This window comes from Bos indicus, chromosome 17 (genome assembly GCF_029378745.1).
Source record: "Bos indicus isolate NIAB-ARS_2022 breed Sahiwal x Tharparkar chromosome 17, NIAB-ARS_B.indTharparkar_mat_pri_1.0, whole genome shotgun sequence".
Taxonomy (NCBI): domain Eukaryota; kingdom Metazoa; phylum Chordata; class Mammalia; order Artiodactyla; family Bovidae; genus Bos; species Bos indicus.
In genome coordinates, this window is record NC_091776.1 from 4293198 (window position 1) to 4309280 (window position 16083).

A 16083-nucleotide genomic window follows, 5' to 3' on the forward strand; every position below is an offset into this window, starting at 1 on the left:
ATAAAGGATTCAGAGATGTAAGTACTCCTCAACATGGTAGAAAAATATAGCAAAAACAGATTTATGCATAACTCTTACAAAGAAATTCCACTTTTACAAATTTAGCTAAAGAAAATAATGCTTAAGGATGCTCATTAAATCACTGTTTTTCATAGCAAAACCCTGGAAATTAGTACAATAACTGGACTCTTAAAATTCTGGATAAATATACTATGCATTCATTAAATTTACTTTATAAAATATTTAATGGCTTGGATATATGTACATCCAAAACATATTGTATAGAAAACTAAGTTAGAAAACAGTATTCAGTAATGTGACAGTAGTTATGCAGAATGTAAGTTTAAGAGGGAAATTTTTATTTCCTTCTTTTTGCTCATTTTTCTTATTTTTTTCCAATAATAAACATGCTTTACCTTATTTGCTAAGGAAACTAAAAGAAAACTACTATGAAAAATTAAGCAATAAAGAAATAAACTGGATGTTATAGTCAGGGGTAAGATTGAAAATCAGAAAAGAGTTTTAAAAATACCATGTAAAAATACAAAGTCATATTTCACAAATGTTTGAAATTCATAGACCATTCTTATTTTTTTTTTAAGTGTTTACTTGGCTGCATTCGTTGGGCTGGTCATGTGGGTGCCCCTAGGCATGTAGGACCTTACTTCCCCAACCAGGGATTGAACCCTAGTCCCCTGCATTGCAAGCCAGATTCTTAACCACTGAACCACCAGGGAAGTCCCCATTCTTACTTTTTATTAATAGAACTATACCAAGAAATTATCCATAGAGTCTGTTTTAATTTTTCCTAGAGCAGACCCCCAAATTTAATAAAATCCATTAAAAACTTAAAAAGATTTAATAAAAAAATAAAATCTCCACCAAATGCAAAACATTCAACCTTGTTTATAAAAAAGTACAAGCTGAAATGTCAAAGACTTCTAAAAATGGTAACAGTTCTGAGAAATGAATTTGAGTATAATAGCCTTTCCTGAAGGCCATTTAAGAATCCATCTAAAAAGCCTAAAACTATACAGTCTCTTTCTACTCTATTTCTAGGGACGTTTCCTAATGAAGTAATATGTGGAAAAAAGTTTTCGGCAAGGGGAAAGGAAGGGATGAATAGGTGGAAGAGCACACAGGATTTTTAGGGAAGGGAAAATACTGTATGTGATATCATAACCGTGGATCCGTGTGTACAAGCCCACAGAAATGCACAACACTGAGAGTGATTAGCAATGTAAATTACGGATTCAGTGTGATTATGACGTGCCTATGCAGGCTATCAATTGTAACAAATGCATGATGGTGAGTGGTGTTGATAACAGGGGAAGCTGTGTATGTGTCGGGGGCAGGAAGTGCATGAGAAACACTGTACCTTCCTCTCAGTTTGGCTGTGAACCTAAAAATACTCTAAAAAATAAGTCATTTAGAAAAAAATTTAAGAATGACATGCTAATTATCTTAACTTTAGCAAGAAAATTTGGGAACACATCTAGATGGGCAACAATAGCTAATGGGCTAAGCAAATTATGGCACAATGGGTGGTCACAGAAAAAATATTAGGAAATACAGATGCTGTAAATCATTTTTTTTTTAAAGCAAATGACATAGGTAGACGATACAATGTTATATGAAAAAAATACATGAACACAAAACAGTATTTGCAGCATGGCTTCCTCTCTGAGAAATGGACAGATATATAACACAAACACAGATAAACAGAAGCTAAGAATAAGACATCAAAATATACCATGTTACCATTTATACAATGGAATCTTACCCAGCCATTAAAAAAATGAAATAATGCCATTTGCAGCAACATGGATGGACCTAGAGATTGTCATACTGAGTGAGTAAGTCAGACAGAGAAATATCGTATGACATCCCTTACATGTGGACCCTAAAAAGAACTGATACAAATGAACTTACAAAACAGAAAGATACAGAGGCAGAGAATGCACTGACGTTTGCCGCTACACACTGTTCCATTTAAAACGGATAATCAACAAGAACCCACTGCGGAGCACACGGACTCTCCCAGTGCTACGTGGCAGCCTGGAGGGGCAGGGGTCTGCAGGGAGAGCAGACACATGTATGTAGACAAGGCTGAGTCCCTCTGCTGTCCACCTGAAACTACCACCACACTGCTAACTGCCTGTACGCCTACACAAAATGAAAAGCTTAAAAAAAAGTGGTAATGTCAGTAGAGGGATTATAAACAACTGTATTTTCATTATATTCTTTATATAACTTCCAAATCTGTTAAACATGTATAGCTTATACAATCAGAAAAGTAAGGTTTAAAAAATATATGTATCATATATAATGGGCTTAAGAGTGACTCCTCAAAAGATAAACCCCAGAACCTCTGAATGCAACCTTAATTTGGAAAAGGGTCTATACAGATGTAATTAAGGGTCTCATGATAAAATCATCCTGGATTTAGGGTGGGTCCCAAATGAAACGTGTCCTTATAAGACACAGAAGGGGAGGGAAAAAAAGGGGAGGCCATGTGAAGGCAGAGGCAGAGATCAGAATGATGCATCTAGAAGCCAAGCACTGCTGGTGACTCCCAGAAGCCAGGAGAGAAGCGTGAAGAGGAAACTCCCTCAGAGCCTCCGGAAGGAACCAGCCCCACCGACACCTCTACTTCAGGTTTCTGGCCTCCAGGACTATGAGGGAATAAAAGCTCCATTGTGCTCAGCCACCAAGTTACAGTGATTTGTTTCAGCAGCTGTAGAACACTAACACACCAGGCAAATCCCATTAACAAAGACCAGAACATACATGAACAGCTTTACTTCTTTTGAAGTCAATTACACACATAAATGGGCTTGTGTATAAGTACGTGTATTATACATGTGTGTGTGTGTGCATACAGGCATGCATGTATATGTCACCTTAGTTTTCCTAGAGCAGATACTCCGAACACAAGAATCATGGTCATGGCCCAGAAACCTTATATAAGGACTTTAACAAACATTCTTCATCTCTAGAAATTTATGCTTCCATGAAGTGAAAGATTTGCAGGAAAGATAACCAGTATTCATCAAAACATTCTGGCACATCTTTGATACTTACTAATGCCTTTTTCTTTGGGAGCAATCTTCTCCATGTCTTTTAGTTGAAATACATCTTTCTGTTTAAAAGAGTTAAAAAAAGATGAAAAACATCTATTTACTTTCTACTATATATTTATAGTCACCATAATTATGTTTATAAAATATTGTATTAGAAAACTATGCCTGGAAAAGAACAGTGAAATAGAATCAAGAATTGTAGAGCTAAAAGAAATTGTAATTATCTTGTTCAATACCTTCAACAGAACTTAAAATAGACAGATTTTGCATGAACATACAATCCCGTAAAGTAACTGGAGGGCAGAACATAAAGGACATCTTCCCAATGAAGCATAAAATCTAGTTATGATGAATCATTTGTTAACATGAGATAATTGGCTTCTCTGACACTTTGATTTACAGAAAATACAAATAGTGCTTTGCTTAGTATATACCATACATCACAGACTTAGCAGCTCTAACTAAGACAGACAGCTGTCAAGGTTTGTTTACATTTAAGGTTTCATGGAAGAGCTGGACCTGAATAAGAAAATCATGCAATTCATGGCTGCCTATCCATCATTAACCTATACAGGCTATGCCACCACACGCAGAGCAAAACCTTGTGGGGAAGATACACATAGAATATTCAATCCTACGGCTGGAAAAACAAATCTAGGCAGAACACTCCTTTCTTCCTGTAATAAGCTTTGGTTGAACAGGTCAAAAGAACTTGGATAATAGAAGTGAAACATTTGAAAAGACTTAAAGTGAAAGTGAAAGTGAAGTCATGTCCAACTCTTCACGACCCCATGGACTGTAGCCTACCAGGCTCCTCTGTCCATGGGATTTTCCAGGCAATAGTACTGCAGTGGATTGCCATTTCCTTCTCCAGGGGATCTTCCCGACCCAGGGATCGAACCCGGGTCTCCCACATTGTAGACAGATGCTTTACCATCTGAGCCACCAGGGAAGCCCCCTTAACAGAGGCAGGGAAGACTTAAGTATTCAGTAATTAGAATTATTGTGATTACTGTTATGGAAATCTGGGATCTATTTCTCCTAATATAAACTTGAACTGATAACTTCAATAGGATGCAAATTTGGCATCATAAAAATTTAAAACATGCTCATTCAAGGGCACTATAACTGAAAAGACCAGAAGAAAATATTCACAAAACATACCAGACAAAAGAACAGTACCCCAGAAATACAACCCCCGCAAAAAAAGATGAACTGACAGATGGATAAAGGAATGGATAGATGAATATATATGATAAAGCAAGTAGAGTATAAAATGTTAATGGTGGAATCTAGAGTGGGCATACAGGTATTCACTGTGAAATTCTTTCATCTTCAATTATAAAATGCTGGAAAAAGTAACTTCATCTCAGTACACTTAAGATTTAGTAAATTCAAGAAAATACTAAGTCACTGGTCCTATTAATAGATTGTGAAACAAAATTTTGCACACCTGGGATCAACTATTTAAAGAAAGTTCTGTAGAGTCTCAGAGAACATGCAATAACTTACTAACTTTAGGCCTTTTATGCATTAAAAAAATCAATTAATCAAACCTATTTGCAAATACCTTAGATTCTCTGGAAAAAGAACATGAATGCATTGAGACATCTGCCTACATGTGGTCATCAAGGAATAGCCCCAGACATACCAACTGCCCCACTGGTGTTGCTGTGTAAAGAAATAGGCTTGCAAAGAACTAGCCTCAGAACTGAAGTGTGGTCATTTAAGAGAACAAAGAAAATGGTCCCAAGTAAATATTGGTTCTCCCCTACATTACAGAGATAATAAAGAAAAGAACACAATGGTTCTAACTTTCAAAATCAAAACTATGAATAAAGATACCACTGAAGACACATAATTATAATACTAAATTAACTTCTAATTAAGCACTTATGACCTGGGCATCATAATGTTTCACAGATGATTTCATTTAATCCCTATACCAACTCTGTGAAGCAGGTACAAGTTATTATTAGCCTTTTGCTTCTTCAGTCAAATAATCTGTTTAAAGCCACAAAGCTATTAGGTAAAACAGACTTTGGGTACCAGTCCTCTGTCTCTGAGTTGTATTGTTGCCATCGTCTTCCTAAGAGTAACAGGCAAAGAATTCTTTTTCTATTACATTAGCAACTTCAAATAAATCTATATATGTATTCATGTGAACGAATAGGAATATATGAACATATAATGTATGTATTCATATGAACAATGAGATCAAACCAGTCATTCCTAAAGGAAATCAACCCTGAATCTGGAAGGACTTTTGCTGAAGCTGAAGCGCCAAAACTTTGGCCACCTGATGCAAAGAGCTGACTCACTGCAAAAGACAGTGATGCTGGGAAAGATTGAGGGCAGGAGCAGAAGGGGGCAACAGAGGATGAGATGGTTGGAATGGCACCACTGACTCAATGGACATGAGTTCGAGCAAACTCAGGGAGATAGTGAAGGACAGCGAAGCCCAGCCTGCTGCCATTCACGGGGTCACAAAGAGAGGGACACAATTTAGTGACCAAACAACAACAGCAACAATTCATATGAATGAAAATGTATAGGAATATATGAACTGGAATCAGTCAATTAATACAATAAATTCTATCTTTACATAAAAACCAATTATTTAACTTCTTTAACCTGCGAATACTTGTTACAGTCACAGCATCTTAGTCATCAGTGTCTTAATGTTATAGAAAGCAGAGTTGAAAATGTTTAATCAGAAACAGCAATTTTGGCATTTGAGAAAATTAACAATATCATAAAGGACAAAATAATCTCCCCAGCCTTCCACTGCCTGGTAGGAATTAAATATACTTTTCTGGCTCTGAGACCATAGGAAAAATATTTCAACTCAGCAGAATAAATAGTCATAATTATGAGGCTATGTTCTGGATTGCCAATGACTTTTATTATTAAGTCATTATATGTAAGGAAGATTTGTAAGATTTCACTTAGAGGGCAAACAGGTAAAAAAAACTCACAATATTTCATGTGTTTCACTGAGAGTCTGCATTACCAAAATGAAAGTATTATCATTATTTTAAATTTCATATTTTATTTTGCCATTTCCCCACCTACTTCATATTTGTAAATAATGAAAACAGCCAGTAGACTGGGCCAAGCTAGACTTTGAAGATCCTGCCAAGACATAAAACATAGGAAATTAATATTTTTGTAGGTCGAAAGTTTGGATTTTAACCTGAAAATGAAGCCACCATATAGCAACATGGTGAAGAAAAGTCCCTGGAGCCAGGAGACAGGGTTTGAGTCCTGGCTTTGCCACACAGGAGCAGAAACCTCAAACGTACTTCCTGTCGGCGGCAGGCACAAACGCCTGGAATAAAGGAAGGAGGTCCAGGGAGCATCACATCACGTGTTACACCAGCAGCTCTCAGCCTTTTGACACCAGGGACCAGCTTCATGGAAGACAATCGTTCCACAGATGGGGTTTAGGAGGTAACACGAGCGATGCAGAGCAAGGGGGAGGGTTAGACGAGGCTTCAGAAGAAGCTTCACTTGCTTCACCTCCTGCTGTGGCCCAGCTCCCAGGCTGGGGAACCCTATGTTATACCACACCCAGGCTGACAAATGTAAAGAGGCTGTATTTAGCACTGTCTTTATAATCAGATGATCCTCCCTGGGTTTTTATCCTATCCTATCCTATCCTAGTTTTTTCTGACAGAATGTGGTCCACTGGAGAAGGGAATGGCAAACCACTTCAGTATTCTTGCCTTGAGAACCCCATGAAGAGTATGAAAAGGCAAAAAGATAGGATACTGAAAAAGAAACTCCCCAGGTCAGTAGGTGCCCAATGTGCTACTGGAGATCAGTGGAGAAATAACTCCAGAAAGAATGAAGGGATGGAGCCAAAGCAAAAAGAATACCCAGCTGTGGATGTGACTGGTGATAGAAGCAAGGTCCGATGCTGTAAAGGGCAATATTGCACAGGAACCTGGAATGTCAGATCCATGAATCAAAGCAAATTGGAAGTGGTCAAACTTCCAAACTTCCAAGAGATGGCAAGAGTGAATGTCAACATTCTAGGAATCGGCGAACTGAAATGGACTGGAATGGGTGAATTTAACTCAGATGACCATTATATCTACTACTGTGGGCAGGAATCCCTCAGAAGAAATGGAGTGGCCATCATGGTCAACAAAAGAGTCCGAAATGCAGTACTTGGATGCAATCTCAAAAATGACAGAACGATCTCTGTTCGTTTCCAAGGCAAACCATTCAATATCACAGTAATCCAAGTCTATGCCCCAACCAGTAATGCTGAAGAAGCTGAAGTTGAACGGTTCTATGAAGACCTACAAGGCCTTTTAGAACTAACACCCAAAAAAGATGTCCTTTTCATTACAGGGGACTGGAATGCAAAAGTAGGAAGTCAAGAAACACCTGGAGTGACAGGCTAATTTGGCCTTGGAATACGGAATGAAGCAGGCAAAGACTAATAGAGTTTTGCAAAGAAAATGCACTGGTCATAACAAACACCCTCTTCCAACAACACAAGAGAAGACTCTATACATGGACATCACCAGATGGTCAACACTGAAATCAGACTGATTATATTCTTTGCAGCCGAAGATGGGAGAAGCTCTATACAGTCAGCAAAAACAAGACCAGGAGCCGACTATGGCTCAGACCATAAACTCCTTATTGCCCAATTCAGACTTAAATTGAAGAAAGTAGGGAAAACCACTAGACCATTCAGGTATGACCTAAATCAAATCCCTTATGATTATACAGTGGAAGTGAGAAATAGATTTAAGGGCCTAGATCTGATAGATAGAGTGCCTGATGAACTATGGAATGAGGTTCGTGACATTGTATAGGAGACAGGGCCATCTCCATGGAAAAGAAATGCAAAAAAGCAAAATGGCTGTCTGGGGAGGCCTTACAAATAGCTGTGAAAAGAAGAGAAGCAAAAAGCAAAGGAGAAAAGGAAAGATATAAACATCTGAATGCAGAGTTCCAAAGGATAGCAAGAAGAGATAAGAAAGCCTTCTTCAGTGATCAATGCAAAGAAATAGAGGAAAACAACAGAATGGGAAAGACTAGAGGTCTCTTCAAGAAAATCAGAGATACCAAAGGAACATTTCATACGAAGGTGGGCTTGATAAAGGACAGAAATGGTATGGACCTAGCAGAAGATATTAAGAAGAGATGGCAAGAATACACAGAAGAACTGTACAAAAAAGAGCTTCATGACCCAGATAATCACAATGCTGTGATCACTGACTTAGAGCCAGACATCCTGGAATGTGAAGTCAAGTGGGCCTTAGAAAGCATCACTATGAACAAAGCTAGTGGAGGTGATGGAATTCCAGTTGAGCTATTCCAAATCCTGAAAGATGATGCTGTGAAAGTGCTGCACTCAATATGCCAGCAAATTTGGAAAACTCAGCAGTGGCCACAGGACTGGAAAAGGTCAGTTTTCATTCCAATCCCAAAGAAAGGCAATGCCAAAGAATGCTCAAACTACCGCACAATTGCACTCATCTCACACGCTAGTAAAGTAATGCTCAAAATTCTCCAAGCCAGGCTTCAGCAATATGTGAACCATGAATTTCCTGATGTTCAAGCTGGTTTTAGAAAAGGCAGAGGAACCAGAGATCAAATTGCCAACATCTGCTGGATCATGGAAAAAGCAAGAGAGTTCCAGAAAAACATCTATTTCTGCTTTATTGACTAGGCCAAAGCCTTTGACTGTGTGGATCACAATCAACTGTGGAAAATTCTGAAAGACATGGGAATACCAGACCACCTGACCTGCCTCTTGAGAAATCTGTATGCAGGTCAGGAAGCAACAGTTAGAACTGGACATGGAACAACAGACTGCTTCCAAATAGGAAAAGGAGTACGTCAAGGCTGTATATTGTCATCCTGTTTATTTAACTTCTATGCAGAGTACATCGTGAGAAACGCTGGACTGGAAAAAACACAAGCTGGAATCAAGATTGCCGGGAGAAATATCAATAACCTCAGATATGCAGATGACACCACCCTTATGGCAGAAAGTGAAGAGGAATTAAAAAGCCTCTTGATGAAAGTGAAAGTGGAGAGTGAAAAAGTTGGCTTAAAGTTTGGCTTCAGAAAACGAAGATCATGGCATCTGGTCCCATCACTTCATGGGAAATAGATGGGGAAACAGTGGAAATAGTGTCAGACTTTATTTTTCTGGGCTCCAAAATCACTGCAGATGGTGACTGTAGCCATGAAATTAAAAGACGCTTATTTCTTAGAAGGAAAGTTATGACCAACCTAGATAGCATATTCAAAAGCAGAGACATTGCTTTGCCAACAAAGGTTCGTCTAGTCAAGGCTATGGTTTTTCCTGTGGTCGTGTATGGATGTGAGAGTTGGACTGTGAAGAAGGCTGAGCGCCGAAGAATTGATGCTTTTGAACTGTGGTGTTGGAGAAGACTCTTGAGAGTCCCTTGGACTGCAAGGAGATCCACCAGTCCATTCTGAAGGAGATCAGCCCTGGGATTTCTTTGGAAGGAATGATGCTAAAGCTGAAACTCCAGTACTTTGGCCACTTCGTGCGAAGAGTTGAGTCACTGGAAAAGACTGAAGCTGGGAGGGATTGGGGGCAGGAGGAAAAGGGGACGACAGAGGATGAGATGGCTGGATGGCATCACTTACTCGATGGACGTGAGTCTGAGTGAACTCCGGGAGTTGGTGATGGACAGGGAAGCCTGGCGTGCTGTGATTTCATGGGGTCACAAAGAGTCGGACACGACTGAGCGACTGATCTGATCTGATAATGCAGTCTGTTCCTTCCTGAGGTAATTGTAAGGATTAAATGAGCTCATATGTGCAAAGTACTTAGAAGAGTGTCTTCCTTGCATCCCGTTAGACTCTATTACACTGTTACCCTGTTTCAGGAACATTAAAACATTAGCATTACTTTTCTGCTTCCCTGAATTAGAATCGAAGCTCCATGAGGGCGTGGCCTTTGTCCATCTACTTCATTGTTATGTCTACAGATTCTAGAAAAGTTTCCAACCTTGTTCTAAGTCCTTAATACATATTTTGGGGCTGTTATTACTATTAATAAATCTCATATCCAGATATAAGTGAACAATATACAGCAGCATAATTAATGTGAAAAAAACAAGATGTGAGACCAAGCAGTAACACAAGTTTCTTCTGTCCACAACTTCTCTGATCATCTGCTTAGCAAACACCACCCTTCCCGTTTTAAAGGTGCTGTGAAGCCTTTCCTGAGCCACTGCATTGAGACTCATGCTCCTGCAGTGTTTGGCACAGGAGTCCATCTAAGCAGTTGTCCCTCTATGCCGTAAGGGAGATCCCTGTATATGTATAAACAAATCACTCTGCTGTACCTGAAACTAACACAGCTCTGTTAGTCAACTATGCTCCAATATAAAGATAAAAAAAATTATGGTGCCAGAGGGTAGGGCAGTCTGCATAGAAAAGTGAAAGTCGCTCAGTCGTGTCTGACTCTTTGCAAGTCCATGGACTGTAGAGTCCATGGAATTCTCCAGGCCAGAATACTGGAGTGGGTAGCCGTTCCCTTCTCCATGGGATCTTCTCAACCCAGGGATTGAACCCAGGTCTCCCGCATTGCAGGCGGATTCTTTACCAGCTGAGCCACAAGGGAAGACCAAGAATACTGGAGTGGGTAGCCTATTCCTTCTCCAGGGGGTCTTCCCGACCCAGGAATCGAACCCAGGTCTCCTGCATTGCAGGCAGGAGCTATTTACCAACTGAACTATCAGGGAAGCCCCTGAATAGGAGAGACTCTACAAACACTGGGATAGGGTTCTTTCATGCTCCACAGCCCACAGGAACCACAAATGTTGGCTGAATTTTACTCATTCTTCAGGAAATTGGTCGGTATTGATTTCTAGTGAAAAGGTACAGTTAACACTGGATGGCATATACTTACAGAGAAAATTGCACAAAGTACTAAAAATCTTAAGGGAAACAACTTACCGTCTCATAAAATATTTCCATCATGCGGGTTCTCTTTTCCTCTGCACTTAGTCCTTTTTTCTTCGACTAAAGCACAAAAGTTAGGCATAAAAGTTAAAAAGTAAACTGCTTTAAAACCAAAAACCAATGCTTTTTAAGACAACTTGGTTCGAAACATTATTAGAAATAATGCACGATCTCGTCTGAGACAAGAGGGTTAATAAATCTCATAGCCAGGCCTCGTGGTAGGTGCTGCCACTATAACAACAACAACTGTGGCTGAGACAGTCTGGCATTTTGTAGAAATTCAATATGTATCAAGTGATCAATAAATCACTGTATCTACCTTCAAAAGAGTTAATCTCTCAAAGAAAATAAACAGCCATAAAATGCTTCTCATTGATGAACAGGTACATGCATAAATTGCTATCCAAGACAGAATGAATTAATTCTACCCAGGAAAGAGAGAAGGGTTAGCTCGGGAGGCAAGAGATGAGCGGGATTTTGGCAAGTTGAGAAACAGTGAAGAGGGTATCCTGGACAGACCACACACAGGCACAGGGTTATGGAAGTTCATGGAATGCTCCAGAGAGACAAACACTTAGGGATGCTTATCAAACGAATGAGGGTGTACAGGGAGTGGCAGATGAGATGAGAGAGGTTGTCTGGGGCCAGATTACGGCAGGCTGACTGTCCAGGCAACTGAGAAGCGACAGGGCAATTTCTAAAACAGAGAGTCAGAGTAACATGGCATTGTGGAGGGCAGACAGGAGGAAGGAAAACATATGCAAGTAGAAAATAAAAGCCTACTTCAGGAGATTATTATCCTACTCTTTAGCCAATCTGAAGTTAAGAAAGGAATTTGGAATTGCCGTTGTGAATGCATTCCAGAATATACGGCCTAGAAACACACACACTCATTTTCACAGCAAATTATCCAGTGTTCCTTGATGATTGTATAGGTAAAATAAGTAGCTTCAAAGTTAATATTTCTCTCTTTTCCCTCTGTTCATTCTCAAATACTGCAGTTCCCCAGGTTCTTTCTCTATTGATCCCCTCATATTCTTTCTTTGATCTTACCTGTTTTCATGCTAAGACCTCAAACCTTTACATCCCTGGGCTAGATGGGGGCCTGAACTCCAATCACATTTAATTACCTGCCTGCTGAACAGCCTCAAACTTGAAGTCTAAACTGACCTCTTCCTCTCCCACACCTCCTTCCAAACCTGCTCTTCTGGATCCTGAGTTCAGTTCAACGCCACTTGTTACCCAAGCCAGAGGCCTGGCCATCACCCTAGACTCCTTCATCTCCATTTCACATCCAACCAGTTACCAAGTCCTGCCAATCTCCGTGCTAAGCTGTTTCTCAAATCTATCCTGTCTGCTCCACCCCTCATGCCTCCACCTAAGCTCAGGCCTACTTTAGATCTGCAGTCTGCTCACCACACTCTGTCCCTCCAAGGCCACATTCCATGCTGTCAAAAGGCAAATCTAACGATGCCTCTCCCTTGCTTAAAACTTTTCAGTGGCTGCCAAGCATCCAGGAGTATCCAGTCACCCTCGAATGACAGACAAGGCTCTCTACCATCTGACCCCAACCTACCTCTCACAGGTCCACTCCCCACCTCAAGTTTACCATAACACGAAAAGCTAGGCAAGTTAAGCTGTAATACAAAAACCACTTGTAGTTCTCCACCTGCAGCATGCTCTTTCCCATTTCTGTGCCTTTTTTGGGTCCCGTGCCATAAGGCGCAGCTTGTGTGACCTGGGATTGAACCTGGGCCCTCTGCAGCGAAAGCACAGATTCCCAACCACTGGACCACCGGGGAATTCCCTCTGTGCTTTTACAAAATGCTGTTCTACCTAGAACACTTTCCTCTCATGCAAATCAAAACCACAGTGAGATACTCACCACACCTGTCAGAACGGCCATTATCAAAAAGACCGCGAATAACAAATGCTGGTGAGGATGTGGGGAAAAGGGAACCCTCGTATACTTCAGTGGGAATGTATACTGGTGCAAAAACTGTGGAAAACAGTACAGGGCTTTCTCAAAAAACTAAAAATATAATCCAGCAATTCCACTCCTGTGTGTATATATCCCAAAGAAGCACAAATTCAAAAAGATACACGCACCCCAATGCTCATCGTAGCATTATTTACATTTGCCAAGATATGGAAGTAACCTGTGTCCCTCAAGGATGAATGGATAAAGATGTGGTGTATACACACACACACACACACACACACACACACACACACAGACTCTTATGACTCGATCATAAAAAAGCAGCAACATGGACTGACTTGGAAGGCTAAGTGAAATAAGCCAAAGAAAGACAAACAATATATGATAACACCTAAATGTGGAATCTAGAAAATACAACTAGTCAACAAAACAAAAAAGCAGCAGACTCCCAGATAAAGAGAACAAACTAGCAGCTGCCATTGGGGAGGAGGAGGGAAGGGCACACAGGGGTAGGGGGAAACGGGGGCTATTATGGGATTATATGTGCCCCAGGATTGAGAAAAGTTTTTCTCAGCCTAGAATCTGGAGGTTAAGTTAGGGGCACTGCGGGGCTCCTAGGGCTTCAGTCTGTGGCTGCATCACTGGAAAGAGATCTAATGCTTTTCGAAAAGGCTCCTAACACGTTGGTGTTATAAACTGTTCCTTGAGAGAGCCTGGGCTCCGCAAGAATTTGCCACGCAGAGGCAGGCAATGGGGAGAACCTAGCGTCCTGAGGGCACAGTTTGAGGAAAGCGCTTATCACTCAGCTCAGCAGCTTATGAAAGTGACTCAAGAAACACGGAGGAGCTCCCCAGGTGGCACCAATGGAAAAGATCCTGCCTGTCAACGCAGGAGACACAGGACACACGGCTTTGTTCCTTGGGTCAGGAAATCCCCGGAGGAGGGCATGGCAACCCACTCCAGTATTCTTGCGTGGAGAATCCCACGGACAGAGGAGCCTGGCGGGCTACGATGCATGGGGTCACAAAGAGTCGGACACAACTGAAGCGACTTAGCATGCACACACGTTATCATCCGTTAACATTGGTTTCAGGCTAATTTATTCATCCACCTTAACCACTACAAAGAATGTTTATTACTAACCACGGTAGGAGAGTATCATGGCCAGAGTTAAAATAACTAATGTAAAAGGATGCCACATTACTTCACATTTAGAAATTTCTCCAAAAAAATCAACAAGGGCTCACGTAAAATTTAAGATGAAAGGAAATCTCCTGAAAGTGTAAGTTAGAGATTCACTCAACACTTGACTTTAGGAAAATGAAAGGAATCTTCTCTTATTATAAGTTAAAAAAATCCTAAAGTCAGGAATTCCCTGAAAGGCCAGTGATTTGGGACCCAGCGCTTCCACTGCAGGAGGCAGTTTCGATTCCTTGTCAGGGAATTAAGATCCTACATGCTGTGCAGTCCAAAAAAAAAAAAAAAAGAAATCCTAAAGTCAGCCCTGTTGATCACTAGTAAGATTTTGAAAAATTAAAAGCAGATGATAGCTGCTGCCCTCATAAGTGGCAGACCACAACACCTATCTCTAATTTCAAAAACATGCTTGGACTTAAAACAATTGTCTACCCAGCAAGCATAACCAAACTGAAGCAACCAGCAATTAATTAACAATCAGGAAAGAGAAGAAAGGTTATCTTTGTATAACACTAAACTTATTTCTTAATGATACATGAAAAGTGGGAATATGTCTCTTACAAAAAATTTTGTTTCATGTTTCTCCATTACCAGAGGTAAACATCAGAAAAGAGTTAAAGGCAAATTAAACCATTTACTATTAGAAGGTGATGCAGGTGTAGAGTCAGTCGGTAAAAAAACAAAAACAAAAAAAGTTAACGCAGTAGTCAGTTGTATCTGGCTAGTAACTATAAACAGAAATCTATGAGGGCGCATTGGTACCAGATTTAAGTGTGTGCTTGTTTGGCTTCCTACATCATTGTATGCCCAGGTGGCTGGGCTGTTAGTCTAACCACAAAGAAGCCGTTATCAGTTATGATTACATCTGGACAATTACCTTCAAATAAACACTGAACAACCTAGATCCCCATCCACCACTAGCTTGGCAAAATAACGGCCACTTAAATACGAAAGTAAAATCTTTGATCCATTTCATTAGACGTTGATTCTCTGCTAACAGAAAGGGGCGGGGGGGGCGGGCAGCGAGAGTAGAAACTCTGAAGGTTTATGAAAATGATTTGATGAGCAGAAAGACATTAAACTCGCAAAAACAAAGAGATGGTTTGGAACCTAACCAAGACAGAACTCACTGGGCCACACAAGACCACGTCTGACCAAGTCTGTGCAGTTTCATGAGCGTGCTCAGCCGTGTCAGACTCTGTCACCCAATGGACTGCAGCCCGCCAAGCTCCTCTGTCCATGGCATTCTCCAGCCAAGAACACTGGAGTGGGTTGCCATTCTCTTCTCTGGGGGGTGGGGTGGGGGGGGTGGCTTTCCCACCCAGGGGTCCAACCCGGGTCTCCTGCATTGTAGGCAGATTCTTCCCAGTCTGAGCCACCGGGGAAGCCCGGGTGCTTCCCTAATACAGCAACTTTAGAAGTGAGTCCTGCCCTTCAGTAAAAAAGGAGCATTTTCACAGAAATCCTCTAACTGGCATATAAAGTGGGGATTCTTTAGGTCACTTTAGAAACTGTGAGGAATTCTGAAATGTGCTCTACAGGCTACAATGCACAAAACCAATAATCGTCAGGGATCAAGCGAAGCCCTTGGGCCCTCAATGCCGCTTCCCCCAAGATTCTCAAGCGGGGGCGGCGCCTTCTGGAGGCCGGAGGCGGGGAGCCCGGACACGGCTTCTGAAGCGACTCTTGGCCTTGCTGACAGACTGCTGAGCCTGTGAGATACTCGGGGCACGTTCTCGAACGCTCCGCGTTTAATCTAACCCGCCCGGGAGGGCGCGGGGGGCATAAAGCGGGGGTCCCGGAGCTGCATGCCTGCCTTGGACTAGGGCAACGGCAGCCGGAAAGCGCAGGACGGACGCGGCGTTTGACCCGGCCGGGGAGCCGGCTCCT

The 16083-nt window shown here is 41.2% G+C and overlaps 1 protein-coding gene across 5 annotated transcripts in view; it reads right to left on the reverse strand.

The window, feature by feature from the left end:
- MND1 (meiotic nuclear divisions 1) overlaps window positions 1–16083 on the reverse strand; it is a 118985-nt gene that overhangs the window by 101338 nt on the left and 1564 nt on the right. For 3 of the 5 annotated variants that reach the window (XM_070770112.1, XM_070770111.1, XM_070770110.1), the window contains exons 2-4: window positions 11049–11114; window positions 6159–6218; window positions 3085–3142 (exon numbers count right to left, since the gene is read on the reverse strand). In XM_070770112.1, the coding sequence (XP_070626213.1) occupies window positions 3085–3142; window positions 6159–6218; window positions 11049–11114 (184 nt within the window). The remainder of the gene's footprint in view (window positions 1–3084; window positions 3143–6158; window positions 6219–11048; window positions 11115–16083) is intronic. The other 2 variants (XM_019977124.2, XM_070770114.1) reach the window with 2 other exon arrangements.